Raw genomic sequence first — 25,500 nt, forward strand, 5'->3', positions numbered from 1 at the left:
AATATCATAACTGCATAATACAAACTTCATGTCAGAGTTATTTTAATCAATTTCTTAGACTGCTCTTGCTGTGTCAAGTCTTCATCGTTCACTAGCACACGCATCTTGCCGATGGCGTTGCAAGTGTCTGAGGTGCTAGTCAACAAGGATGGAGCAAGTCTCTTGGGAGACTGCATAAGGCTCAGATCACCTGCGATCTCTAGATGATGGAGACTGTGTACTGGAGAACAATTCTGCAGATGATAAGACAGATGAAGTGTAATCTGTTTAACACCAGCAATATTTACTGTCCTGATTTCACAGCTAGTTTACGCTCTGACATTTACTCTTTTCATTGTCGGTAAAGAAATTTACCAAACGACAGAATTTGGACACAAATTAAGCGCTTAATGCCTGTCCATATCACATACTTTCTTACCTTCAATCAATCTGTATCTGAGACACTGATTTCAGCATTATTTATAGTAAATTCATGCATGGTGCCCAATACCCCCCCCCACCCTTTTTTCAAAAAAGGAAGAATAAAGTAAACGTATAAATGCATCTCAAACAATGTCTTCAATTTTTGTTAGAAAAGTTTATTGATGTAATAACTATTTAACAAAATACAAGTAAAATAATTCCTGATTCTCTACTCTGTGATACTTGTAATGCGATTAATTAGCTATTCAAAAACAGATCTGTATTTGAATCAAATGAACATTAATGTGAATGAAAAATAAGAAACAGAAAATAATGTTTTCGAAAAATATGTCTAGTGGAGTACACATTCCATTGGTTTTTATTGTGGCAGAACTAAGTTGTCTTACAGAACAAGAAAAGATTATAAAAATCTTTTAAAGGTCTCACACACACACCTTTACGTCAGAGGTATCTCGCTGGCAGTTCTTCCATGACAGCGCGATTGAGGAGAAAAGTCGATTCGGATGATCAAACTTCCCTCCTTGAAGAGCTAGGAACATAGTTGTCATTGGTTCCTGTAACATTAACATACCATTACTATCACACACGTCACTATTACGTAATACAAAAATATAACACATCTAGTGACACTACAAAAAGTTAGATGTACAAGCAAATGACCGGAGCTAATTTTGGGGTGGTTCTCGTGGTTGTGGGGCTTGAGCACCTCAGTGACCCCAAGAGCTACTGGTAGGGTTGGTCGAGGGGGAGAGGTCAGACTAAGACAGGTACCCTGGTCCTCCAGGTTGGGGGTTGTTCGCAAGGCTAACAACCTTGCACCGTAAAAAGGAAGATGTTTCGAAACCTCGATCAAAGCCTCGGACAGACGGACCTAACGGAGGACCGAATGGAAGAGGAGAATTGAGGAGGCCGTGGACCGAATACGGGCCGGAGAGCCATAGAAGAAGGAGAAGAAGAAGATGTAAATCAAACTAGTCAGGAAATGTTGAGTATTGGTAGGGAATGGGTAACATTTTGAAAACAATTTGATATCTGCTAGCTGGTGGAGTTTCTCACATGAAGGGATACAATCTTTAACTATGGCATCAGACAAGACTCAAAGATAGAAAGACTGCATAAAAAATTGAAATTAAGAATACAGTAGTATAAACATGGGTTATGCATGGAAAATAGGATGCCTCTCAGAGAATAAGAGAGTAGGTCAGAAAACCAAGTGAAGGGAGTTAACAGAAAACAGAGTATTAAAACAGTGGACATGATACAAAAAGAGCACCGATAGCCAAGAAAACAAAGGATTCTTCATCACAGAACACCCTACCGCAGTGGAATTCTCTGTGGACGATGACAGGCAGACGATGAGCCCATTAGCCGCCGCGGTTCCGATGAGACACGGCCTAAATCCGCCAAACCGGTAACCAATAAATGGGTGCTCAAAATTAAGGTGTGGGTTCTTTCACCCATGCCAGATGGACAGAGAATAAGAATTTTTGAATGAAAAAGTTTCAACTTACCACACGTATGAGCCAGTTGAGAACAAAAGCTGCTGTGGAATAATGTGTGCCGTAATGGAAGGGCGATATGCTATCGTGTTCCCAGGTGTTGTAGCGTTCTTCAAAGTAAGCTCGCCGACTCGGGTTCAGCGCGCCGATTGGCTACAAAAACAATAAATAGGTTAATAAATATCTGCTGTTCTTTCACACACAATGCAACCTGAGTAAGCTGAGCATAAATGGACAGCTATTACTGAGCACCACCTGCCAAATTCACTTAAAAAGTAAAAGTTAAGTTTGTCCCACTATACGCCATGTAGGCGTTTGGGGGGAGTGGAGGTATAGCTCCTCTCTTCCTTGACCTCAGCACTAGATAGGGGTGAGTGGTCAGCATCACGCCCCGGCCGGCTTTACCCCCGGGAAAGGAACCCGGTACCCATTGTAGAGGAGGCTGGATGGGCCCCAGAGCCGGTCTGGACGCAGAGGCTAGAGGAAAAAATCCTCTGCCCCCTGTCGGGGATCAAACCCCGGTCGTCCAACCCGTAGCCAGTCACTATACTCACGTCACGAAAGAAATATCTGACATTTGAAGGAAATTGCTTCGGGTTGCCACTCCGAAACCTCATAAGTTTCAGAATGCTGTGATGAAAAAAGACTTAAAAACTTCATAATTCTTGCCACGAAAACTTTAAAACGTATATGCTGCGTAATATTTACGAGATCCTCAACCGCTGTCCGCACGTTTTCATGGACTTACCTTAGAGAGGTCACGATAGTTGCTGGGCAGACTGAGATCCAGCTCTCTGGTCTCATAATTTGTAAGAACCCATGGAAATACTGGATACTGGTTCAAGTCATTGTACGTCCGGCCTATTCGAAACAAAGAAACCAAATTACACAAAAACTACGAACATACCGCTGCTCCAAAAGCAACAAATCAAAAATTATTTCATGATTTCTATTCAACAATAAAATCAAGGTGGATCACATGGGCAGGGCATGTAACACACACGGAGATGAGAAATGCACGCAAAAGTTTGGCTGTAAACATCTACAAACTGATGGGAGCATAATATTAAAATGAAACTCAAGGAAATAACATGGAAGTGTGTAGACTGGTTCAATGGCGTTCTGTTCTGGCTTTCAAGAAGGTCGAAACATTTCCATTTTTGATTACCTAATAAGTATCGAACCATGGAACACCCAGGGAAGAACTGAGGAGAAACATTTCTTTCACAGATTTTAAAAATACTAAAATTGAAATCTCAGGAACTACAGACAGAGCCAGAACAAATTAAATACTCTAATCTGTGATAATAACAATAATAAATGTTGTACAACTAATTCAATGACATACGTAGGAATAGTTCGTGGCCTCTTAATTCTTGAGAATTGCCTTTTTCAACACACGACACCACAATCACGTCCAGTTTATTTCATTCTAATTTTAAATTGTCTGACAATGATTTTTAAATACTGGGGAGTTGAAACAAGATGACTTACCCTGAGGTACATTTATTTGAAAATACGACAACCACTACGTCCGATTTCAGCCTCTTTCATTTGAATTGTAAATTCATAAAATCAGGTCATCGATGGAACAGACTGTGATTTCCTGAATGTTCAACAACTCCAACAAAGGACAAAGAATGGTTGCTAGTATACAAAGCTTTCCAATGTAATACCTTCTCTTATCTATGAATTTTGTATCAGCAAAAACTAGGTTTTGAATTCGAGTTCAGATGCGTATTAACTGTAATGACGAGATTTAGAATGTATTTTTTTTTCAGAACACGCGTAAAAACGTTCCGGGATGTGAAGAAGATTTTCGACAAGAAGGCATGAATTTTCAATGGGAAGGCTAGGAGCGAGTCACTTGTGCGATAGTATAATGCTGACTGCACGGAGGAGCTTATCGGACTGAAAGCCCAAACAAAAGAAACACACTGACCGTGCCACCTCAGGTACACAGAGTAGGCCCGTCCGCCAGCTCCGCCGGCCAAAAACTACTGCGCCGACTATATAACAGTACGTACTTAGACCCTTGGATATAACACGACTGCAGTTGCTATATACGTCTCAGCTGCACCACATTTTCGACGTATTTGGCAATACCAATATAAAAAATCATTTTTATATCATGATATTTCGGCAAGAATATATGCAACTAATATAGCCTATCATTACTGGATAAAGTACGAACCAGCCATAACCTAGATAACGTTTTTAAGACAAAGAACAGAACATGGACCGTCTGAAGAAGTCTCTGCCTCAGAGTGGGTTCTATTAATACAATTACGTTTCGGCGCAGTGACGGGACGAACCTGCAAGTTGGATGCTTGATGGCCCAGGAAATTGCTTAAGCAGTGAGTGGTAGAAATGCTGATGAGTCAAGACGCTGATGAAGTGAACAGGCTGTTTAAAACAAGAGCATGCCTGCAGAGCGAGCGACAGAATGCCAACGATAGGCAGCGTTCGAGGCTCACGGCTTACGTTTCTGTGGTTATCAGCAACGCGCTATAACGGCTCCCTGAAGATTTCTCCATGTACTGCAGCAAAGTGTCTGAGGTACGTCTGATAAACACGACGTTTCGACAGCTGGCTCTAGTCCCGTATTCAGAGAACTGGTTCTCAGTTATACTTTTAATTTCAATATTTTACACAACGGTTGGGGGGTCAAAGATGGAACCTTTTTTAATACCACCCTAGTGGGGCGCAAATACTTGGAAATCAACAATATTCCAATCTTGAACCTAACCATAGCCATACGCTGTTATAAACACAGTAATGAACCCACGAGTTATATAAAAGCCAGAGAGTTTCTTATCATAAGCGTGTCGAAACAAATCTACTCCATTAGTTAGCTAATACAAAATCTGTCAAATAAAAGAACAGAACAAATCTGTTTCAGGTTCCAGCAATTTTACATTTAATCGCCGGTTTAGGAAATGCGGTTCGAAATCTCCTACAATAAACTCAGTCTAAAGAAAACAAGAAGTTCTGGGTGCAGCCCGCAGACCAATCATCCTTCAAAATCACCCACTGTAATAAACCTAACCAACAAAATTTTGTTAATTAACAACTGAGTTTAGCTATGCGAAACTCGGTAACATGGAACGTAATAAACAGAACTACAAATGTTGTCCCAAAGTTTTATCGCATGTTTAAAAATACAAACACGTCTATGGTAAGTCACATCAGAGTTGGTTCCTCCTGACAGACGTTCAGGTGGTAGGAATACCGGCCTATAACGAAGGAACGCACGAAGTTTGAATACGATTAATTCATAATTCCCGCAACACAGGATCGAAGCATCCGCAAGACGTTAAACGTCGTATGATATTTCCACGTACTGTTATATATTAAGTACGTCTAACATTCAGGTTCTAAAAAAAACTCTAATTAGTCAGCCACTAACTCACTCATAGGAAGAGAGAGATTCTGATGGCATTTCGATGGCAGTGCACCCCAGATAACAAAGATTCTATCTGGCTGGTGTCAGAGCTTGTAACTGTGAGTCTGTAAACAAATGACTACACAGAGTGGCTACGACGTGTAGTGGCAGGAAGTGACGCCAAGCCAACTTCAAATCTAGATCTTGGTATGCAAACCCGCTTGGCTGCCTTGGAGTACCAAGCTCCCATCTGCATCTGACAATGCGTGTTGATAGGAACGCGGCCAAAAGTTTGCCAACACACGTAGAGACCCGCATTTGATTTGTTTTCCTTCCCTAACTTTCACCCGCCCTCCAAATTGACTAAAGAATGCTTGTGAGAATGAGACAGCTGCGACAAGATAAAATCCAAAAAGAATCCTTCGCACAAAACTGCCTATTCCTACGTAGCATAAAATGCTTAAAACTGCAAAGCACTACAGGATTTTACCGCTCCATATAAACAAAGAAATCAACTTCCCTTCCTTGCAGCAATTCCTGCCGATATCCGGAAAGTGACATTTGCGTTCAACTTTATCAGTGAACGCAATGGCCATATGTGGGCCTGTCCATGTTTTCAGCATCACAACTTACTTGCATACACACATATAAAGACCTGCATTCATATAGAGCAGTGGTATTCAACCTTTTTTGTTCGCGTACCCCTAGATATAATTTCTCTTCAACTTTGTACCCCCAAAGTTGTTGGTGTATAATTCAAGTTATACATAGTATATAATCTACATCTAAAATAAATTAAATAAATTACATTACTGATTATTCAGTGTTTATCATAATTTTTTTTTTTAAATTTCACGTACCCCCTAAGATGTCTTCGCGTACCCCAGGTTGAATACTACTGATATAGAGTGTCCCAAAAAGATAAGGGAGAGACAAGAATGGATTAGAAACAATGTCGTCGTCTACTTCGTTCATCTTGGAAAAGAATTCGATCTAAAAGCAACATGGCGCACACAGTCGAACAGACACGTCCTTCTCGCAATTCGTCAATTTAATAAATTCCGTGTAAAGAACGGATAAGAATCCCACAATTCATGACTGCGTAAAAATACGATGCACATAACCGGACACGTCTTATGTCTATGCCCGAGAACATATTTCGTAGATTTTTGGAGGTACGTACGTCCTTCTTACTCTCAAAATCAAACTGAAACAAAATTAATAACGTTGTCAGAATACAACTAAAACATTTCCTTTAATTCCCAGGGCGCGACATGCACGTTTCCGATATTGCTCCAGCCGATCCAACACTCCCAATAATTTATTCTCTTTTCAGGATTCCAGAACAAGAGCTCGGGGGAACCTTAGTTCTGAGACATGTTTATGGACGCAAGCCTACGTTGATTTACGTAATTGGCCTCGGAAATGAAGGGTATGTATGGGGGTCTGTGTTCCGTCTCTCAGCCCCTCAAAACACGGGACTGTGCGCCTTTGAAAAGGCCGACTGTTTGCCGGGCACACAACAGAGAGCGAGGCCGAAAAAACCACATTACAAGATCAGGTTAATTAATTTCAAGAACATTGTTCTTTAGGCTATAATTTTTATCAAAATGCTATTTTAATCATTTAATGGTCTCTACATGAGACAACCGCTGTTGAGCTAGATTTATGCTCAATCCGTCGCCTTGTACGGCATACAGTTACATCCAACTGGCCCTCGAACTACAGCCACAAGAAATGAATGAGGAAATTTCACACTCGTCAAATGGAATATACAAACACACTGGCAGGAAGGAGCCCTCCGAAAGATTCGAACCAAGACCCGCCTGCTATTTTACACATTCCTAAGATACTCCATCCACCTGCCTGTACCATGCACGACGTATACGGGGCGGCAGTTCAGCTCCACGTATTCTTAGCCTCGGCATTAGAAAAATGTGAGTGACTAGCTTCACTCCAATGCCGTTTTGCCTCCGAGGATAGAACCCCGGTACCACTGGATATTAGCACATTCCACAAATGTTAGATTAGAACTGAAAAACAATACTAGGACGGAATAAGAGGCCCCACCTTCCCCGGAATTACATTGCGTTACTTTTTGGATTCACTGTATTTAGGACTAATGATTGTCCATCTCCTTCCCGATCTTTAATAAGTTACCATCCACGATAACTCTCCAAGTTCAAAACGTCATCACATAACCCAGTGATATTCAACCGGGGGTACGCGAAGACATTTTAGGGGGTACGTGAAATTTAAAATTATATATTATTTTATGATAAACACTGAATAATCAGTAATGTAATTTATTTAATTTATTTTATATGTAGATTATATACTATGTATAACTTGAATTATACACCAACAACTTTGGGGGTACAAAGTTGAAGAGAAATTATATCTGGGGGGTACGCGAACAAAAACGGTTGAATACCACTGAAATAACCCACCAGTCGGTCATCAAATGTCACTGACAGGGTTGAGGTGTCTAACTGTTGACGACTGCTTTATTCTTGAGGCGGTTGTGTCCTTCTGCAGCTGTCTCAAGTTTCTTCTCGCACTACTACACAATTAGGAAGACTTCCGCCTGGATCGTTAGATTGTTAGGGACTGCCATTATGGTTTATGGAGTCCGGGTGTTACAACATTCTTGTCGATGCAGTTTTTAGAGGTTCCTTCGTGTCGGCATGCGTCTTGTTCTTATTGAGACGTCATACTGACAGCATTTCACTGAATGTGCAGACACCGTGCGCTGAAGACGTTAATTACATCCCCACAAGTGTTTTAAAAAAAATACATTAACGCAAGAATCGAAATTATACTCGAATTTCGAGCGCAGTTTGAGAACTCCTATTTTTAAAATCCCGTACTCTTTTCCTCATGGGTCTTCAAGCGCTTCTAGTGCAAATATGAATTTATTGTTACAAATCTGACCACTCTACATGTCTGTATTGAATAAAGGGCAGTTTGGTGTTTGGTTGTGCAGCCCGTGGGTGCTATGTAATTTCGTAATCCTCGCAATAGATGGCACGGCGTATCTTACAGGAACAGGAAATTGAAGCAAATTCAACTTGCGTCAAATGACGTAGCAGGGATGCGAAAGGAAGACTGGACTGATGAAGACACGTAAGAAACCATTCCCCGTTGAATTTCAACGGACCTTTCTGCTTGTCTGTGTGAATGATAACACGTGGCATCATCGAAATAAAAATGTTACGAGTCGACTGGTCCGTTAACTTAAGATACGCGGCAATGTAACCGCCAACTAGCGCTCTAAATCACTTAGTGAGTAATTTCTCGGGCTGACAAAGTGTTCTGTATCTACCCCACTCCGTTGCCCTTCGTATCAACTCCGATAACCGTTGCAGACAGCAATTAATATTATTTCTTTATCCCCTGCTCAATGTCGACAGATACGAAGACTCCATAAGCAGTTCTGCTATCATCTGTTAAGTGGATCTTCGTGTTCGACGCACTTTTATTGCCGGTAGAGCACGCTATTTGACTTTTCTGGACGTTTTGTTCATCAACGAAAAGAACCGATGGCCTTTCTAGCCTAATTTTTATTGTCACACAAGAAATGTTACAACGAAAGCAATTTTCTTACAGCCATAACTACATTATATTTACTTGAAGTGTTGTACGGCTGACGGTAAAAAGCCACGGTGATCCGCGTGCTTAATCACGCACCACGCAGTGGAGATGAACGCTGGAACACACATTCTTAACCTTAGTACTAAATGGATACGAATAGTCAGAATTACTTCCTATCCCCCGATGGCAAAGAGATACATCCTGTCCCTGCCGGGAATCGAAGCCCGAAGACAATCACGAGATCGATACATTCGTACAATTATTTGTTTGCTAGCGACGAAAAACGCGATTTGGTACCAAGGGAAATAAACCAACTTACAAGTAACTAACTTCACGGAAGAATGTCTTCGTTGAATAGCTGACAGTTGGCTATTGATCCAAGCAAGACATTTTATAGATCGAACACTAGAAGTTTACACAGAACAATGAAACAAAAGCAGGTAGGAATGCGGTGTTTATTCTGATGATATGGCTACTGTACATCTTTTTTACCTTTATCGGTTGGTCATAACTCGAGCTCAAAATGTAACTATTTTACATATCTTTTTTCGTTAGATAAACAGTTAAGAATTTATGAGGATGGTCGACGTAGATGCTGCTTTTAGTTTCTTAGGCCAAAATATTCTCCTCAAACCTTTAGTCTCAAATTCCATCAATTTTTCTTTTCCTTCACAAGACCAACGGTCGCTATTTCCACGCATTACATGCGTTCGTGTGGTTGAACACGCGCAAAAGCGTAATAAGGATTGTTTTTAAAACATTCGACAGAGTTGGAAAGTAACTCTTGGCTGAAGGCGACTGCCGTTGTCTCCAAGGGCCAGACAATGCATCCATCAGAGGGCGCACGCTGCAACGGAACGACCCGAAACACACGACACGACGCCAGCAAGCCTCGATACTCCGGAAATGCTCACCGCACAGCACCACGTATCATATCCTGAACTGTCACTGCCAATAGTTATAACATCAAGACAACTAATGAACTGTTTTAAACACGCGAGAACGACAATAAGAAAACAGAACTACATCCGCGAAGAAATTATGAGCAGATGAAGGCCGGGAACTGCTTCTTACCACTTAGATCGGGATCGCGTATCCTATTTAAAAACACAAGTACGAATATGAACGGGGTCACGAATGCGAAACCTGGTCTCCGGCTTTAAGGGAAACCACAAGTTGAAGGCAGAGAACATCTGGACCTAAAAAACCCGAAGAAATCTGCGGAGAACGGGGAAAATAAGCAAGGTTAACGAGAGAGGTCGAAAAATCTGAAGAGACCACTTGGGAAACCTAGGCGCAGATGTGACAATAATATTAAAATTGACATTAAAGAAGTCACGTAGGAATGAACCGAACTGAACTGACTCAAGATACACATCCCAGTGGCAGACGCCTGTAAACTTTGTGAAGATCCTTTGGGTTAAATAAAAGACTGACAATTTCTTAACTAGCTGAGCGACTAGTAACGTCTCGAGGAGAATTCTGTTCCATGGAGTTAGTTATAAACAGAAAGAAACAAAGACTGAACGAAATGCGAGTACAATCTACTGGTGTCCTCCCTCAAACTTGAACTACGATAAGCCAGAGTTTGCTACAAAGGGCAGAGTTGAAGTGATGAAGATTAATGAGTACGGGCGCACTTGATGGATGATATGCCTCAACGATATGTTCTTATTTGTTCTTCCGGAACGGGACTACGGCGGCCTGTGCAAGACAAATTTGGACGTCCGGAGGCGGTATCATACGGTTAATAGGAGTACTGGGGTCGAACTTTCGACACATCGGAATTTTCGAGGCAAGGCAAATACTTGTGCTCTTCAGTTTAAAATTATAGCAGCGGGGTGCAAACCCATGGCAGGAGGAGTTCATAATAATAATTTCACGAAGGTTAAAGTAACGATACCAATATTCACAAATCACAGGTACAAATTTATCTGTCTTAATGATGTGGAGATACCAATTGTTTTGTGGTTTCAGCCTGCTCTGAAGAATCTGATAAAACTTAGATCCAAAGTTCAGGATTTATATTCGACTGATACGAATCAAAATCAAATATGTCGGAAAACTTTTGGTGCACATCAGCAATGGCAAATGCCACCTCTGAGCATTCCCGGAAATGAGACATTATCCAATCATTCCGGGCACTTCGAGCAAAGAACGTCTATGACACCTCTTCATTGTATTAGTTGCGAAAGGCTGCTGAAGACGACAAAACTCGTTCGCACATCACGCACCACGTGTTCAGTTCGATGCTACCTCGAGCGTACACGTGAGGATATCGACAAGATGGGAGGTGATGCAGACGCCAGGATTCTGCTGGAGTAGTGATGGAGAGCTGACGGCTTGCAGCGACCTCGTGACGTACTGGGCGCCTAATTCGCGGTGACAGAACCCCCTGCCATTGCCGCCACGAATACATTCTCGCTCCCACATTAACTTAAGGAAACACATTCTCCCCTCCTGGGCTCCAATATTCGCCCGAAGTCTGTTTATACAAACCACATCCTTTTGTCTCGCCTAGATAACTCAAAGAACGTTGCCACGAGTCCTTGAAACGCAGGACAAGAAACGGAGACAAGGCTGTGACGTCCAGTTACGTAAAATCCAATTATTTTAGATTAATAACTTTCCAAACAAACGTCATTAAATACGTAGTCCTAAGTAAGGAAAACGAGGATACGTCATTTCCTATTCAGAATTAGTTCAGTGCCTTTATCTGGAATAACAAATAGGCCTTATTCAGAATTTCCAGCAACCTATACCATTCGTCGTACGACAATTACACGCAGGGTGGCATGACAACAACAAAAACAAAGGAACGATCAATCATCTGACGGCAGAAAGCGAGGGAGCCGATGTCCCGAACTGTCCCCTTATTGCATTGGTAATGGACATAAGAAATTATTGGAGTGGTTACCGTGGATCACGCGAACCTGCCACGACACAATTATGCAAAACAATGCACGGCCCACCGTTCCTACTTCTCAAGTACACCGTCGCCGTCTTACTTAAAGGACCCAGCCATTACTGCTGGAAACAGGCAGGCCTCATCTAAAAGCCCAAAGTAACAGAACACCTCGACCACAATCTTTCCGTGGACTCAACGCAAAAATAGCGGGCTCATTTTTGTGTTTCCATTTGTGGTTCAAAACACGATGTTCTAGTAGACGAATGTACTCCCTTATTCAGATTACTGGCTGTTATTACACTGGCAGATTTTATTTTCGATCCTAACTGTCGCCACTGACCTGACAGGCTATAAGGAACGTGCACCCGAAACGTCGTATAAATTAAACCGGCCTATTTCTCGATCCAATCGCAGCCATTAATCGTACAAGAAACGAATTCCCATTACAATGACCACCACTTAATTGTGGAAGTAGCGCCAATACCCGAAACGTCCTTTACAACCTGATGGAGTGTGTCGAAAAGTCAACGCTCATCGAGTACGTACCTCAAAGAAAACACAACACTTCGCCATTATAAAGTTCATCCTGTAAATGCTATTTATGTAAACAATCCCTTTTCAGATAACCCACGTGGTAAACATAGTTACCACTCGGATGTAAAAGGTTAATATTAGTATAACGTATCAACCATTGTCACAGAACTTTAGCTTTCTTCGTACAGTTCCTCTGTACTGTCGTAAATTCACAAAAGAACTGACCTGCGATTGTGTTGAGGAACATGAGGTACTCGAAGTTCGAGATCTCGCGACGCTGCCACTTCTGAGTCATGTTCGAGTTCCTCATCAGCTGACGGGGAGACATCATAGAGGCGCGCCTTAAACAAACAGAAGCAACTTCTTTGACATTCTGCACACTTCGCTGGTGCTTTCATTCACTGCAAATACGCATCCATCTTAAAACCACAACAAAATGGCATACAAATATAATAAAACGAAAATGCTACATAATACACAGGAGTGCATTATATTCTACAAAACATGGCAGATGGGGCAATGAGTGTATGCAGTGCCTCCCCGCGTCTGCTTTAAGTCCAGCGTGGCCAGGATACATATCTGTTTGTGCAGCCCTATTCTAACTGATGAAACACTCTACTTCAATTAGCCTGCAATTTGTCTCGCACAAATATAAATGCGTTCAAATAAAACGAGCGGGGAGACAAACTGACGGACACAAGATCTAAATTCGAAAGGGGGGGGGAAATAAAAACGCGAGCTACCTCTTCTCGTCGATCACTTCCATTTCGCGGTATTTGTCAGGTTATTTATACAACCCACTCGGAGTAAGGAACATCACAGCAGCGACATATGTCCCATTCCTCAGAAATATAAATCGAAACAGAGAGTAATTCAATGTGCAAACCGTGTTGAGTTGGCAGCATGGACAAACTGCTATATCGCACAAACGTTCCTCTGTGCCTAAGTATCACGCCATAAATCGGCTTCCTTAACAGCGATTTTCAACTGCAGAGACTACACAAAGTCGAATGAGACGGGAAGACAATCATGAATGATAAGCAGTATAATTCTTGGAAGAAAAATTCTACTACTGAGGAAGGTATTAGCCTAAACGGAGCGCGGAAAAACCAAAATCTTGTATGCAGTTGTGATTTCCCCCCCGTACGCCCTACACGTTCCATCCATTCGATCATTCTAGATTTTATTATTCTAACAACACTACGCTAATAACAACTAGAAAGGTCCCGATAGTGTAATTTGGAGATGAAGAAGAAACTAGTGAAGTGTTACGTATGGAGCAGAGACTTGGACACTCAGGAAGAAGGAACAGAAATACCTGGAGAGTTTTGAAATGTGGTGTTGGAGAAGAATAGAGAAGATCAGGTGGACGGATCGAGTGACCAACAAAGAAGTATTGAGGAGAGTCAACGAGCAAAGAAACATTCTGCAGGCGATTACACGAAGGAAAGCTAACTGGCTGGGACATATTATGAGAAGGAATGGGTTACTGAGTGATATCATCGAAGGCCAGGTTGAAGGAAAGCGAGGACTAGGAAGAAGATTGATACAGCTAACCGACGATCTGAAACAAGGAAAGAAGATGAAGTTTGAGGAATTAAAACGAGAAGCTGAGAATAGGGACAACTGGAGAGCTCTTTTTGGGCAGAGCAATGGACCTGTCGTAAGACAGAACACTTAATAATAATAATTTTCTTACAAACATCTTCCTCAACAATTTGTCCACAAACTTCACGAACCCAGGTATTCGGGATAGAACGCTCTGGGAAAACGTGCCATGAAAATTTGAGTTGCAACAAAAATGTCTGTAGCATGAAGGCCTCTGTCATCAGTGCAAAAGAGCTGATTAGCATTTCGGCGGGAGAGCACGTACCTTGTTTGTGGGATTCCGTACTTGATGCCGACGCCGACCCGGGGCAGCGCCTTGATCACTTTCTTCACGGTGGCCTGATCAGCGAACGCGAACATGATGGATGCTGCAACACAAACACACGCCGGTATCAGCAGGTAAACGTCTGAGCCGGACACAACATTTGTGGCGTGGCATGTGAAAGTGTCGACTGCAATCTTCTGGGTAGTGACACCTTGTACGAGGTGCGACCCATTGCGGACTCCCCAAATGCTTGCTTTAGCATTTCATAGGTTTCCGTAGCCGTTTTGGCAAGTCTTTGTGCAAAATTTGATGCACACGCCATTCCGAAATCGCAGGAGGGTCGGTGTAATGCACTACCAAAACGCCCGTAACTAAGAAACAAATGCTAATTCGATGATGCCGGCTGGCACACTGATTCACTATGAATGTAGGCCCAACCCCTTAGCGGCAGAAGCTCGTACTACATACGGTTCGCCCTCTATTGACACAGTCTTGAAACTTTCCGATCGCACCTCGTATGTAGTCTTGTAGGCATTATCAATGCTTAGAAGGAACGCATCGCCTCCACCTTCAGACTGTAACACCGTGTAGTCTTTACATGTAGTTCAAAACGTTTAAACGTTAATATCCACTTACGTGATTACACAGAGTCACAGCGCAGAATACCACAATCAACATCAGTTGTTTGCATTTCCTACCGACAGTGTTTCACAGTTAATAGATCAAAAATTCTAGTTGCCATTATATGAAGCCTAAATTAATGATTAACTCCATGGACCCTGTTCAGAAGTTACTTGCTCAGTTATTGAATAAATCCCCTTGCCCTGTTTTTAGAATCCAAAGTCATTACAGCAATTACCAAATTAACGCTGTCAACACACTCCCACCACACTACTTTAAAATCGATTGTAATATCAGCCTCCAGCTAGGCAGAACTTGTACTTAAGACATGTTCTCCTCCAAAACAAAATTGTAATGCAAATATTAAAATACAATTTATAACAACCTATAAGAGTACTGACGAGTTCAAGCAATAACAACATCTTAATTCTAGCAGTATTCGAAGTTCTGTACACGAATCCCAGGAGTAAATTATGTTTTACGACAAAACAAATTACATCATACTTACCTTACTGAAACGCTGTCACATGAAACCGGACAAGAAACCTGTCATATGAGCGTAGGCTTCATGTAATTTCTGTTCCGTTCCGTCAAGTACTTGCTACATCCGCTTCGCTTTCGGAAGGTCCTGGGTCCGAATAAAGGCTCTAATACCGGATCAGTCAATCATGACAAAGGATTTTCCTCGTTTCCTCAGTCCTTCAAGTAAATACTGGGACGGTAAACCCGACCACGACCGTCTTTTTCAATTTTTCTTCGGAACCACCCAACTATTCAACATTACATAATAACCCATTGCAGCTGAATAGGCGTCGTAAAATAAACTACGCTCGATCAATCAATGAATCAATCGATCGGTGTCGATGTACCGGTAGTGAACTGTACGTAGGCACATATTCTATTAACTCGGAGTGCCTGTATGTCCAGAAACACTGGGCACGGTACCGGAGGCGTTTTCAGATGAATGTCCCCAAAGGTCACGCGGTCCGGAAAGCAATAATTTGTTGCCGTGTCTCATCTTACGAGCCATCAATCAGAGGCAATGTGACACGCTGCTTGGCTGTCAGCCGCGGAGGTCACCTTCAGTCACAGCATCTGAGATTCTCCTCAGAAATCCCAGTCCAACTGCCGTCTAATAACACCAAGCAAGCTCTGCTCTGATATTTTCCACGAAGAATCTTTACAACCCTGCTGCTTTCCTTTTGTTTCGGACTTTGCCCGAAGTCTTAAATAAAATCTTAAAAGCCACTATGCTTCGAAGGACGAATCTCCCTTCGTCTTCACGTGGGGACGGACAAATCTGTTGGATAAGAGCTACTCCCGACCTGTGATCTTTCACGAATGTGACGCGACTTTTTGAACTCCAATACGTCCCTATAAGCCCACATAACGCTAGTTGCAACAGCAATGAGATCTTGTTCAACACGTTACCCTCGATGTTGAGGGTATCGGTTCCAGGTAATTAGAAACAAATCAGTACGAAATATAATAGTTATGAACATAATATGTACGAACATAACACACACATCCAAAAATAACTACTATAATGTATCTCACAAGTCAATTTCGACATGTAGTTTTACGTGATTCGATGTGATGTAAGGAACCGGATACATTCTGGTGCGACGTCAAGAGGATTAGGAAACTCTTAACTTAGAATAGGCTATTATATTTGTGGAAAGTTATAAATCGTTAGCTTACAGTGTCAAGTGTTGGCAGGGGATATTCTTATGTTCTGCCACATCTCAAAGATTACACACGATTACATGCTTCATGTCGAGATCTTTCGTTCTTATAATGGAAATTGTTACAGGTAGAGCAAGGGAACTTAGGCTATGCGGTACAGACAATTTTGTAAAAAAAAGTTCTGTATATAATTTTTGGTAGTAGAGTTATCAACTAAATGAAATCCCTGCGCACAATCGCCAAATATCGCCAATAAAAATTATAAAGATTCAATCAGTATAATGACAACCCACCACCAAAAGAAGGCATTAGAGCCAACTCTCGAAAGCTGTATTCAGGAGGTACACATTTCGAATTTCGACTGAGTTAACCGGCAATCCTGACGGAATATGTGGTTTTACTCAGTATTCTCTTCAGGGAAATGCAGAGGCATTGCTTCAGAACTGGCAAAGCTGCAATCGCCTCTTTCAAAACCTTTATTCCCTCACAATTCAGAATCACATTTAAATGTATTACGCCATTAAATATCCTTTGCAGTTGATACTGCGTCATTAAATAACCTAAGAATGTATGGATGAGTCAATCAATCAATCAATCAAACACTCTCGTCCACTCTACATACCATTACACTGCTAACGCGTTACGTAACAAAAAATGAATCAGTGGGCGACAGTATTTATACATTCCACAGCATAGGTTAAAGCATTAGTCGGGCCTTTTGATATCCTCCAGAAAACAGTGTCGCATTCTACCGTGCTAATTATTTAATCAAACCATGTCCGCAAAATCGCGTTAGTGAACAAAGACAATGTAACTCCCCCTGCGAACTCCAGTTTGGACAAAACAAAAAATTCCATTAAAATTTGCGACACGTATAAACGCCATACATTATTAACAGGGCATTCGGTTACCACAGAAATCTCATTCGTTACTCAACACCACAAGTGGGATGAAACGTTGAAAAAAGATTAGCGGGCACGGTCACGTTGCAGGGTATAATTTTAAAACTGTAGGATCACGTAAGACTCATTACGTTGTATCAATGAAGTATTTCCGCTGCAACGTATTATTTGCACTGTTAAAAAGCCACTAAAAGTTAGTTGATGATGGCTGGACACGTCTTTTCACCTGACCAACTCAAACTCCGTATACATCCAGATCATAAGATTTAAGTGCTTTTTAAAAGAGATAACTCGTGGGAAATGTTTAACATTTCTACACACACTCGCTCCACGATACAGCCTTCTTCCACAAGTTTATCTGATTAAAAATATCTCCATTATGGAGTCAGATGATTCGTCGTAAAATACAGTAATTATCCTACCATGTGCCAGTTCAAACCAATTCACATCTCCAAAATAAATTTATTTAAAAGAAACATTAATTCCGAATTATCCTATGATGCTCCCCACATTATTCCTTCCAACTAGGTTTTCAAAGCAAACTCTTCGTGCACTGGTTAGGGTACAGATCATTTATCGAAGATATGAACAGCAGCTGACCACACATCACATGTCACAATCACAGATCCTCAAACCATCTTACCTTGTTACTCGTCGAGCATCCACCATATAGAAATACACGGCCCGGAAAGAATGTTTTAAACAAATACCTAGATCTTATTAAGGACTGTATCTTACGCCGAGCATCAACTCTCTATCAAGAAATGTGGACAGCTGATGTCAGCAAAAGTAGCTTTTAGAGTGGACACTGTGGTCTCTCACATGAAGGTAAGAACGGATTAAACACGTCTGATGACTGTACTGATGATAACATTTTGACCTGAGAGGGATAGAGGGGTAGGATGCTGCAGAAAACGGTCATGTAGCACGAATAGGGAGGATGCGAAATGCATACCATATTATAGTTGGAAAAACTGAAGGAAAGAGACCACTAGGAAGACTTAGACGCAGATGCTGATATTAAATGCATTTTAGGGATATAAAGTGGGAAGACGTGTATTAGACTTTCGGCAGAGACATGGTAATGAACCTTCGTGTTTGAAGCAAAGCGAGGAATTTTTGGATTTACTGACCGACCACTGAGTTTTTCAAGAAGGTCTCTGCCCCATCGAAATAGGTACTACGTAAAAAAAACTGTGAAAATCTTACAACAACAATTCCGTGCTTCGAAAATAACGCAAGTAATGTAATTTCTCCTTACATTCCTCTGTGCGTTATAAGCCTCTTTATAACGCATGCAAATTTTCAACTGCACACGAGGTCCATGGAGAAGTCTTTCCTGAAAGGCTAATGTCAGAGAAACTGCATAAACACTTACCAAGGATGACACCGATCCGTGCAGTTCGTGATATGCGTCTACTTCAAAGACCATATAGTCTACTTATAAGAAATACATTGACCTGGGACACGGACAGTTCTACTTAAGAAATACTGTTAAGGAAAATAACAGACACAAATATAGGTCTCCTTCTAACACGTAGAGGTCGGAGATTTGCTGTCAATGAACTGCGAAAGAGGGCGGGAAACCCTCACCACAAGAATAATAACTACATGAAAGTTCAGAAGCTGAATCGTGGCGATGCCTTCAATTATACGTGACAAGCAAAAGCTGAACCCAGGGTCAGGAATAAAATTACCCCGTGACAAAGTGACACTTCGAAGCGTATTTATTTACCGATGCCCATTCAGATCTTGATCCCAACTACATAAGACCGTGTTCTGTAGCTTACAGTTAAAAGTTCAATAAGGTACGTGCCACCATCATCTGTTTCTCTCCACTTTCTTTGTTTCCCTCCTTGAGGCCACAGGCTTAACAGTTACCAGTTACCTCCGTCCTAAACTCATTTTGCAATCACGTGTATACTTGATAATCGTCTATCCCTCTCATTAATCGAAAAACATAAATCAAGTATACGATCCTCACGTACGTTAGGTCTCACATTCATCTTGGGGACGTTTCGCCGACGTGCGGCTCCAGGCTGGGTTCAGACGAGCAACGCGAATGTGCATCCGTTCCAGGTGCCCGCACACCGAATTGGATTGTGAGATTACCACGAGGGGAGGGAGCCCTACAGGGTTTACCCGCAGTCGCCATGGTGATGGATGATGCCAGATCGCGAGCCCCGGGAAATAGCGCTGCTACAGCTTCCTCTGGACCAACTGGAGAGGAGTGGTTCGTATCGACCCCCAGAACAACTTTAATCCGGTCACATATATCTTTACGGGCTGTTACATACATCAATGCTAAGCAGTCATACTCTAGACTGCGAGGATCAGTCAGGACAAGGTGCAATTTTTCATCTGACTGTGATCAAAGATCTGCGTTATCTAAAGGACTGTCTCATGATTGCTGTGATCTTTTCAGCTCTCTGACAAAGACCTCACAAACATCGTTCTGGAAAACAACGTAACGTACAGAAAGAAGTCCTCAGTAATGATACCATATGGCAAGTGTTCCGTGCAAGGGCGCGACAGCCCGAAGTCGGGTCTTGGCCTCCCATGCGGGAGGTTTCCTTGTCTTCGACGTGTGCATTTATGAGTAGTGAGAAGCCCACTGCCTCTTCACAATTTCTACTCAATCCTGATTTATCTGCTAGAGCCATCTAGTAGTGAATCAGGAGACTTGTGTGAGAAATGTTAGCTAAATTTTTCTTACGAAACATCTCGTTTCATGCTTTACCTTTCCTTCCGAAGAAAGTTGTGCTACGGATTTTATAACCCTTAAAAATCCATTGACCTCGGTCGGGTTTGAACCCGCGAACCTCAAGACACCTCATAAAGCAGAGAATAAAGTCTTGCGCCCTCTGTGCGGGAACATAGGAACCTACAGCTAGCGTCTTCCGGAACAGAGGGCGCTAGACGTTATCTGCTGTATGAGGTTTGTTTTAATTCCCTACGAAAACTCAGAGGCTGGGGTTAACCCACCCCCTTTCGGGGTGGGCGAACCCACCGGCTCCACGGGCGGTTCATTGGAACCTCCCGCCCGGCGCCGGGCGCCCCTGCCTCCGCGGGCCAGAGACCAATTTTCACTGAGGTTCGTTGGTTTCATGAGGATTCCATTTGAAATGGAGTAGAATAGTTTCAATGGAATAAATTATGTGCAACTGACATGAAATTCATTGAGCAGGCCTACTTACGATAAGACAAAATTTTTAAAAAAATCCAAGTAGCAAATATGGAGATACGTGACAACTGAAAAGAGGGACTCAGTAGCAAAGAGGGTGAGAACGGCCTAGGGTAATAATAACATGGAGGTCTGTTTGGGGGAGATGATACCACTTGCGAGACGCAGACTTACATAGGAGTAAGTATATTCAAACAAACATTCAACAAACAGGTTGTGAAGATGTGAACTGGACTGAACTGCACAAGAAAGAATATAATGGAAGGTCTCATAAGCACATCGACAAATTTCCATTTCCCATAAAATCAGGGAATCTATTTATAGTTTAAAACAACCATCAACTGCTCAAGAAATTTTACCGCAGACTTAATATGGAACGGTGGTAAAAGCTGTCTGTTACAGTTTGGAATTCGAGCCTTTGTGCGCAGGATCCACCAATCATCGTTCAATGGTCAGTGTGATATCAAGTTCTAGTAGACTTAGACTCAGTTAATAGTCAACATGAAATAGGCTATCGCAGCTGTACTCACTGCGACTGGCGAGGAAGATCTCGATGGCAACATTCTGCAGCAGATATCGGCGTGAGAAGATGGCGCGCACCTCGGAAAAGTACCACTTGCCGTGCAGATGGTCGCAGTATTTGAGCACCTGAAACAAGAAGGTAGAGACTGTGTTTAGGGCTTATTCGAATATTCATACTTACAACCATGATATGCGTTACTGTGGTTAAAAGGAAACTTACAGTACTCCCAGAGAACCATCACTGACGAAGCAGGATTCAGAATTTTTTAAAAAGACTACTGATGAGACAGGGTCTTCCGGCACAAATGATACCATAGGCCTAAGTAGACCTCAGGTCCTCTCAGGGTGCACTTCAAGGATGAAGGTACTGTGTGTGTGGGGGAAACAGCCTATCAAGAGTGGCTCGTCACGTCATTACACTTGGTTGGCCGGTTTGGAGATTTAATTGGACCCGAATAAACTCATTAACCGGAGTTTCAGAAAATGCAACAAATAATAATAAAAATATAACAAGATTACATGGAAGGCGGAGAACGTCCTACGTGTGAAGATCCAAGCAGAATTTTTAAATCCGTCACAAAAGAAATGTTATGTAAAATACGACTTAAAAAATCGCTAAATGCCCATTACAAATAATCGCCAGTTAATAACATTTAGAAACCATATTTATCTAAAATATATAAAATCATGCATACAAACAAAACTGTTCACACTTTGAAAAACACTTATTACTAAAAGCGTTTCGACCTCACAAAGTCATCATCAGTAGCAAAAACATTAATTCATTTGTCTTTCTATTAAAATCATACAATTCGTGATACGAGGGTTTGTTATAAAGCAATGAACACCGTCTTAAGAATTGTACGCCACTGACGATGACCTAATGAGGTCGAAACGCGTTTGGCACTAAGTGTTTTTTCAAAGTGTAAACAGTTTCGTTTGTATGCATGATTTTATATATTTTTGATAAATATTCAACAAGGTTTTAAGATTTATAAACTAAATTGTTGTTTAATATATTAACCAAATAATACCTACAGCGACACACTATGGGCTAACCGAGTCCGTTTCAATGCGATAGCTACATGAAGAAATAACGACTGTCCCTGGAAACGAACTCTAATCGTTCAGTCAGCAGTAAGAACGACGAAAGGGTAATGAAGCCTGGACTCATGTTAAGAAACAGTTTTACGTCATAAGTCTCCCTAAAACGCTGCTTTAACATCTACTCGTATCGCCTATTCATTTCTGATTGAGGTTTCAATAAACGGACGATGTTTTTAAAACGTTATAATTCGCTTCAAACATTTAAAATAACACTCTACTTCAGGGTTTTATTGTACCTGATAGAAAGGAAATTAATGCACAAATTAAAATGTTCACTGTTACTTTTCTTAACTTTAATTGCGTTGAATCAAGGTTTACCACTTCACATCAGAACACTTTTCTTCTCGGCCTGAAAGACCGAACATAAAACAGCCTCTTCTGTTGAGTGCCAGGCAGTCCCATCAAACGCGCTTCAACTTCAAAACAACATCGAAATATGGGACTAAAACACGTGAACTGACAGCAGAGAACAGATACTTCTTTTCACAATCGACATTTGCTCAGCTAGAAAGAAACGTTCTCCTGTTATAGAAACCTAAGTTTCATCACCGTATTTACAAAATCCCGACACTGAACCATATCCCGAAATCAGTTCAGCCCAGCCCACAGCCCATTTCCCTGAGATCAATCCTCTCATCTGCGGCCTACAGTTCTCCCAAGTACTTGCTTTCGCGACCAAACTTTTGTATGCACGTCCTATTTCCACCACGCGTACAATGCCCGCCTCATCCTTTCTGACTCAATCGCTCTCAAAATAATTATCATGTAGACCAAACAACAAGGCCAAAGAGTCTGTTCCAATCAGAGGCTCTTTGCGACGTTAGGTAAAACGCCAAACTCTCAAGAAGGACTACCCACTCGTCGCCAGTCTATAAGTGATAACATATTAGCCGGCCACCAAGTACTGAAAACAAAGAGGTTGATTTAGGTGAGAAAATACGTTACCGCGGACAGCAGATAAAAGAAATCCTCCCAAAATAGTATTGGGTAAACCTCGTTTAAAATTGAAACTTAGGTGTTCTAAATTACAGCTAAAGAAACTCTGATACACTGTTTCATAACTACATGAAACATTAGCCTTCTTTAAAATTCTACAGGAAAGAATATACAAGCACAGGCAGTTATGCCCACGTAAGGATCCGAATGTGAGAAATTAAAGAACGAGCCCAAAATAGTATTGGTCTGAAGAAATACAGCCAACTTCCAAATGTAGCAGGCATATATTTCATGCTACTTATGTCCCAGACAGTGAATTATACCAACATAATAAATGCATAACATTAAAAAGAGCTGTCCTTATAGTCAGACAGCACGCCAAAAGGTCACCAATTCTTCTTCGCATTCAGACATGCGGTGATTTCAAAATCTCGACCCCGAGACTACCTTTCCTGACTGATTTTTCCTGTTATTTTCCTCAGTCCCTTCAGGAACGCCGGGATATTACTTGCACTTACTCCACAACCTTTACGTTTACCACGCATTTTAATAAACTGTTCAACAATCATCCTATCATGGAAGACTTGAGGTTCTCACAGCGGTGAGTATGAAGATATCCGTCTTCTGGGTTATTGCGCTGTGTAGCCCTGATGACGGAGGCAATATGACCTCTGAAACGTTGGTTAACATCGACCAGACTACACAGCGCAATAACCCAGAAGACAGCAATCTTCATCCTATCATGCGATTCTATATATTCAGTGTCGTTAAATAAACTACCAATACACAAACAAGCCTATTCAGTTGTGCCACTCTAGTATTGACGTCTTCCCCTTATTGTTCGTAGTAAGAAATGCACGGGTACAATAACATCGAAAAAGTTCCCAGCTAACAAACATTTTCATTCGGCCTATAAATCCATCTCCTGGCCTCGCGTTTTCTTCCGATTTAATGGCTATATGACGAGCCTAATAAAAACCGAAACTGCAGGGTGAGGTCGGGACTCCTTCATTTCGTTAAGTAATGCTGTGATGCTGGAGTCAAAAGTTCAGAACAGATTTAGCAAAGAACACGGTTAAAAGAGGCTTGAGGTTTGCACGGCAGCGAGTATGAAAATGCCGCGCCTAGTCTGGTACAAGTTTATCGACGTTTCAGAGTGTTGACTACCTGTATCACAACTTCGATGACAGAGACGGCAATAACATCTGAAACGTCTGTGTACTTCCCCACCCCCCCCCCCCCCCCCACAGAGCATTACGTGCGAGTTTCGTATGATTATCAGAATAAACAGAAATTTTCTTCCCAAAACAGCGCCAACCAATTTATATTTGCGATATTTTCTGTTGGCGGAAGGAACTTACGTCTGCATATTATTTTGATGAGATTTGGTTTCAGAGGTCCAAGGTAGTGACCATCCTCAACAAAGGCGTAAAGACAAAAGAACGAATTTAATTTCTGTCAGATTTTTCTCTCGCGATGACAACGCGGAGTTTTTTCCGGATTTATAACTCGACGCGAAATGTGAGGGAAATATTCAGCAGCTGAAAACTGCAGAAGACAAAATGGTGGCGAGTCGTTGTGGGTGTGATGCCGGGCAGTATCGCGCAAGGCACAGGCGCTGAACCTCATTATACAGAAAGCATTGGATCAATGTTGTTGCCGACGAAGCTCCACCCACCGCTGCCGCGGCAGCCATCTTGCCCAAGGCCCTCACATCGATCCCCAAGCCTCGGAATTCCCCTCGAAGCCTGCAGAACAAGTTTCATATCGCCGGACTTAATTCTCGGTGGCAGCGAAGGCAACCCGGATCGCATTCGAGATTAAATAAAGCAAAGAATACAACAAAAAACCAACGGTAAGAATTAAATCAGTGCCAATAAGCACTGCTCAAGAGACAGTAACATGTCGACAAGCCATCACATGGCTGCAAGAACGTGGTTTCGATTCTGTGAATGATTGATTGAATGTGACAAGAGTCTGTGCAAGACACAAATGTTCCAGGATTTAGGCCTACGTGATACAATCTGAGACAAAAGACAGGGCCGCATTTTGAGGAGCAATTTCATGTTCAAGTCCCCTTCCAAATATCTTAAAAGCCACGTAAAATCAACAGAGTAAAATAAGTGTAACTCGCGGTTTTCCTTGAAAAGTCGAGGACTAGTTACTCGCCTGATCAAGGAATTTGTAATATTTCTGAAGCCCAAATCTTCGTTACCCTGGTGGCAGAAGCCCGCAATCAGAGCTCATCTTGAGCCAGATAATAAATCCAATTCACAACTTCGAACCCTGCTTTCTGACATCAGCTTTATCCGAACGCCGCAGCCAA

General features: G+C 41.9%; 1 protein-coding gene across 20 annotated transcripts in view; it reads right to left on the reverse strand.

Moving 5' to 3' along the window:
• Window positions 1-25,500, reverse strand: part of rg (A kinase anchor protein rugose) — a 400,245-nt gene that overhangs the window by 14,906 nt on the left and 359,839 nt on the right. For all 20 annotated transcript variants that reach the window (XM_087353730.1, XM_087353742.1, XM_087353732.1 and 17 more), the window contains 6 exons: window positions 21,140-21,257; window positions 14,217-14,319; window positions 12,569-12,684; window positions 2,671-2,783; window positions 1,935-2,075; window positions 858-977 (listed from right to left, as the gene is read on the reverse strand). In XM_087353730.1, the coding sequence (XP_087209856.1) occupies window positions 858-977; window positions 1,935-2,075; window positions 2,671-2,783; window positions 12,569-12,684; window positions 14,217-14,319; window positions 21,140-21,257 (711 nt within the window). The remainder of the gene's footprint in view (window positions 1-857; window positions 978-1,934; window positions 2,076-2,670; window positions 2,784-12,568; window positions 12,685-14,216; window positions 14,320-21,139; window positions 21,258-25,500) is intronic.

Source organism: Zootermopsis nevadensis, unplaced genomic scaffold (assembly GCF_977971745.1).
Source record: "Zootermopsis nevadensis isolate Lab colony 2312 unplaced genomic scaffold, Znev_1.0 Znev_ptg000022l, whole genome shotgun sequence".
Taxonomy (NCBI): Eukaryota; Metazoa; Arthropoda; class Insecta; order Blattodea; family Termopsidae; genus Zootermopsis; species Zootermopsis nevadensis.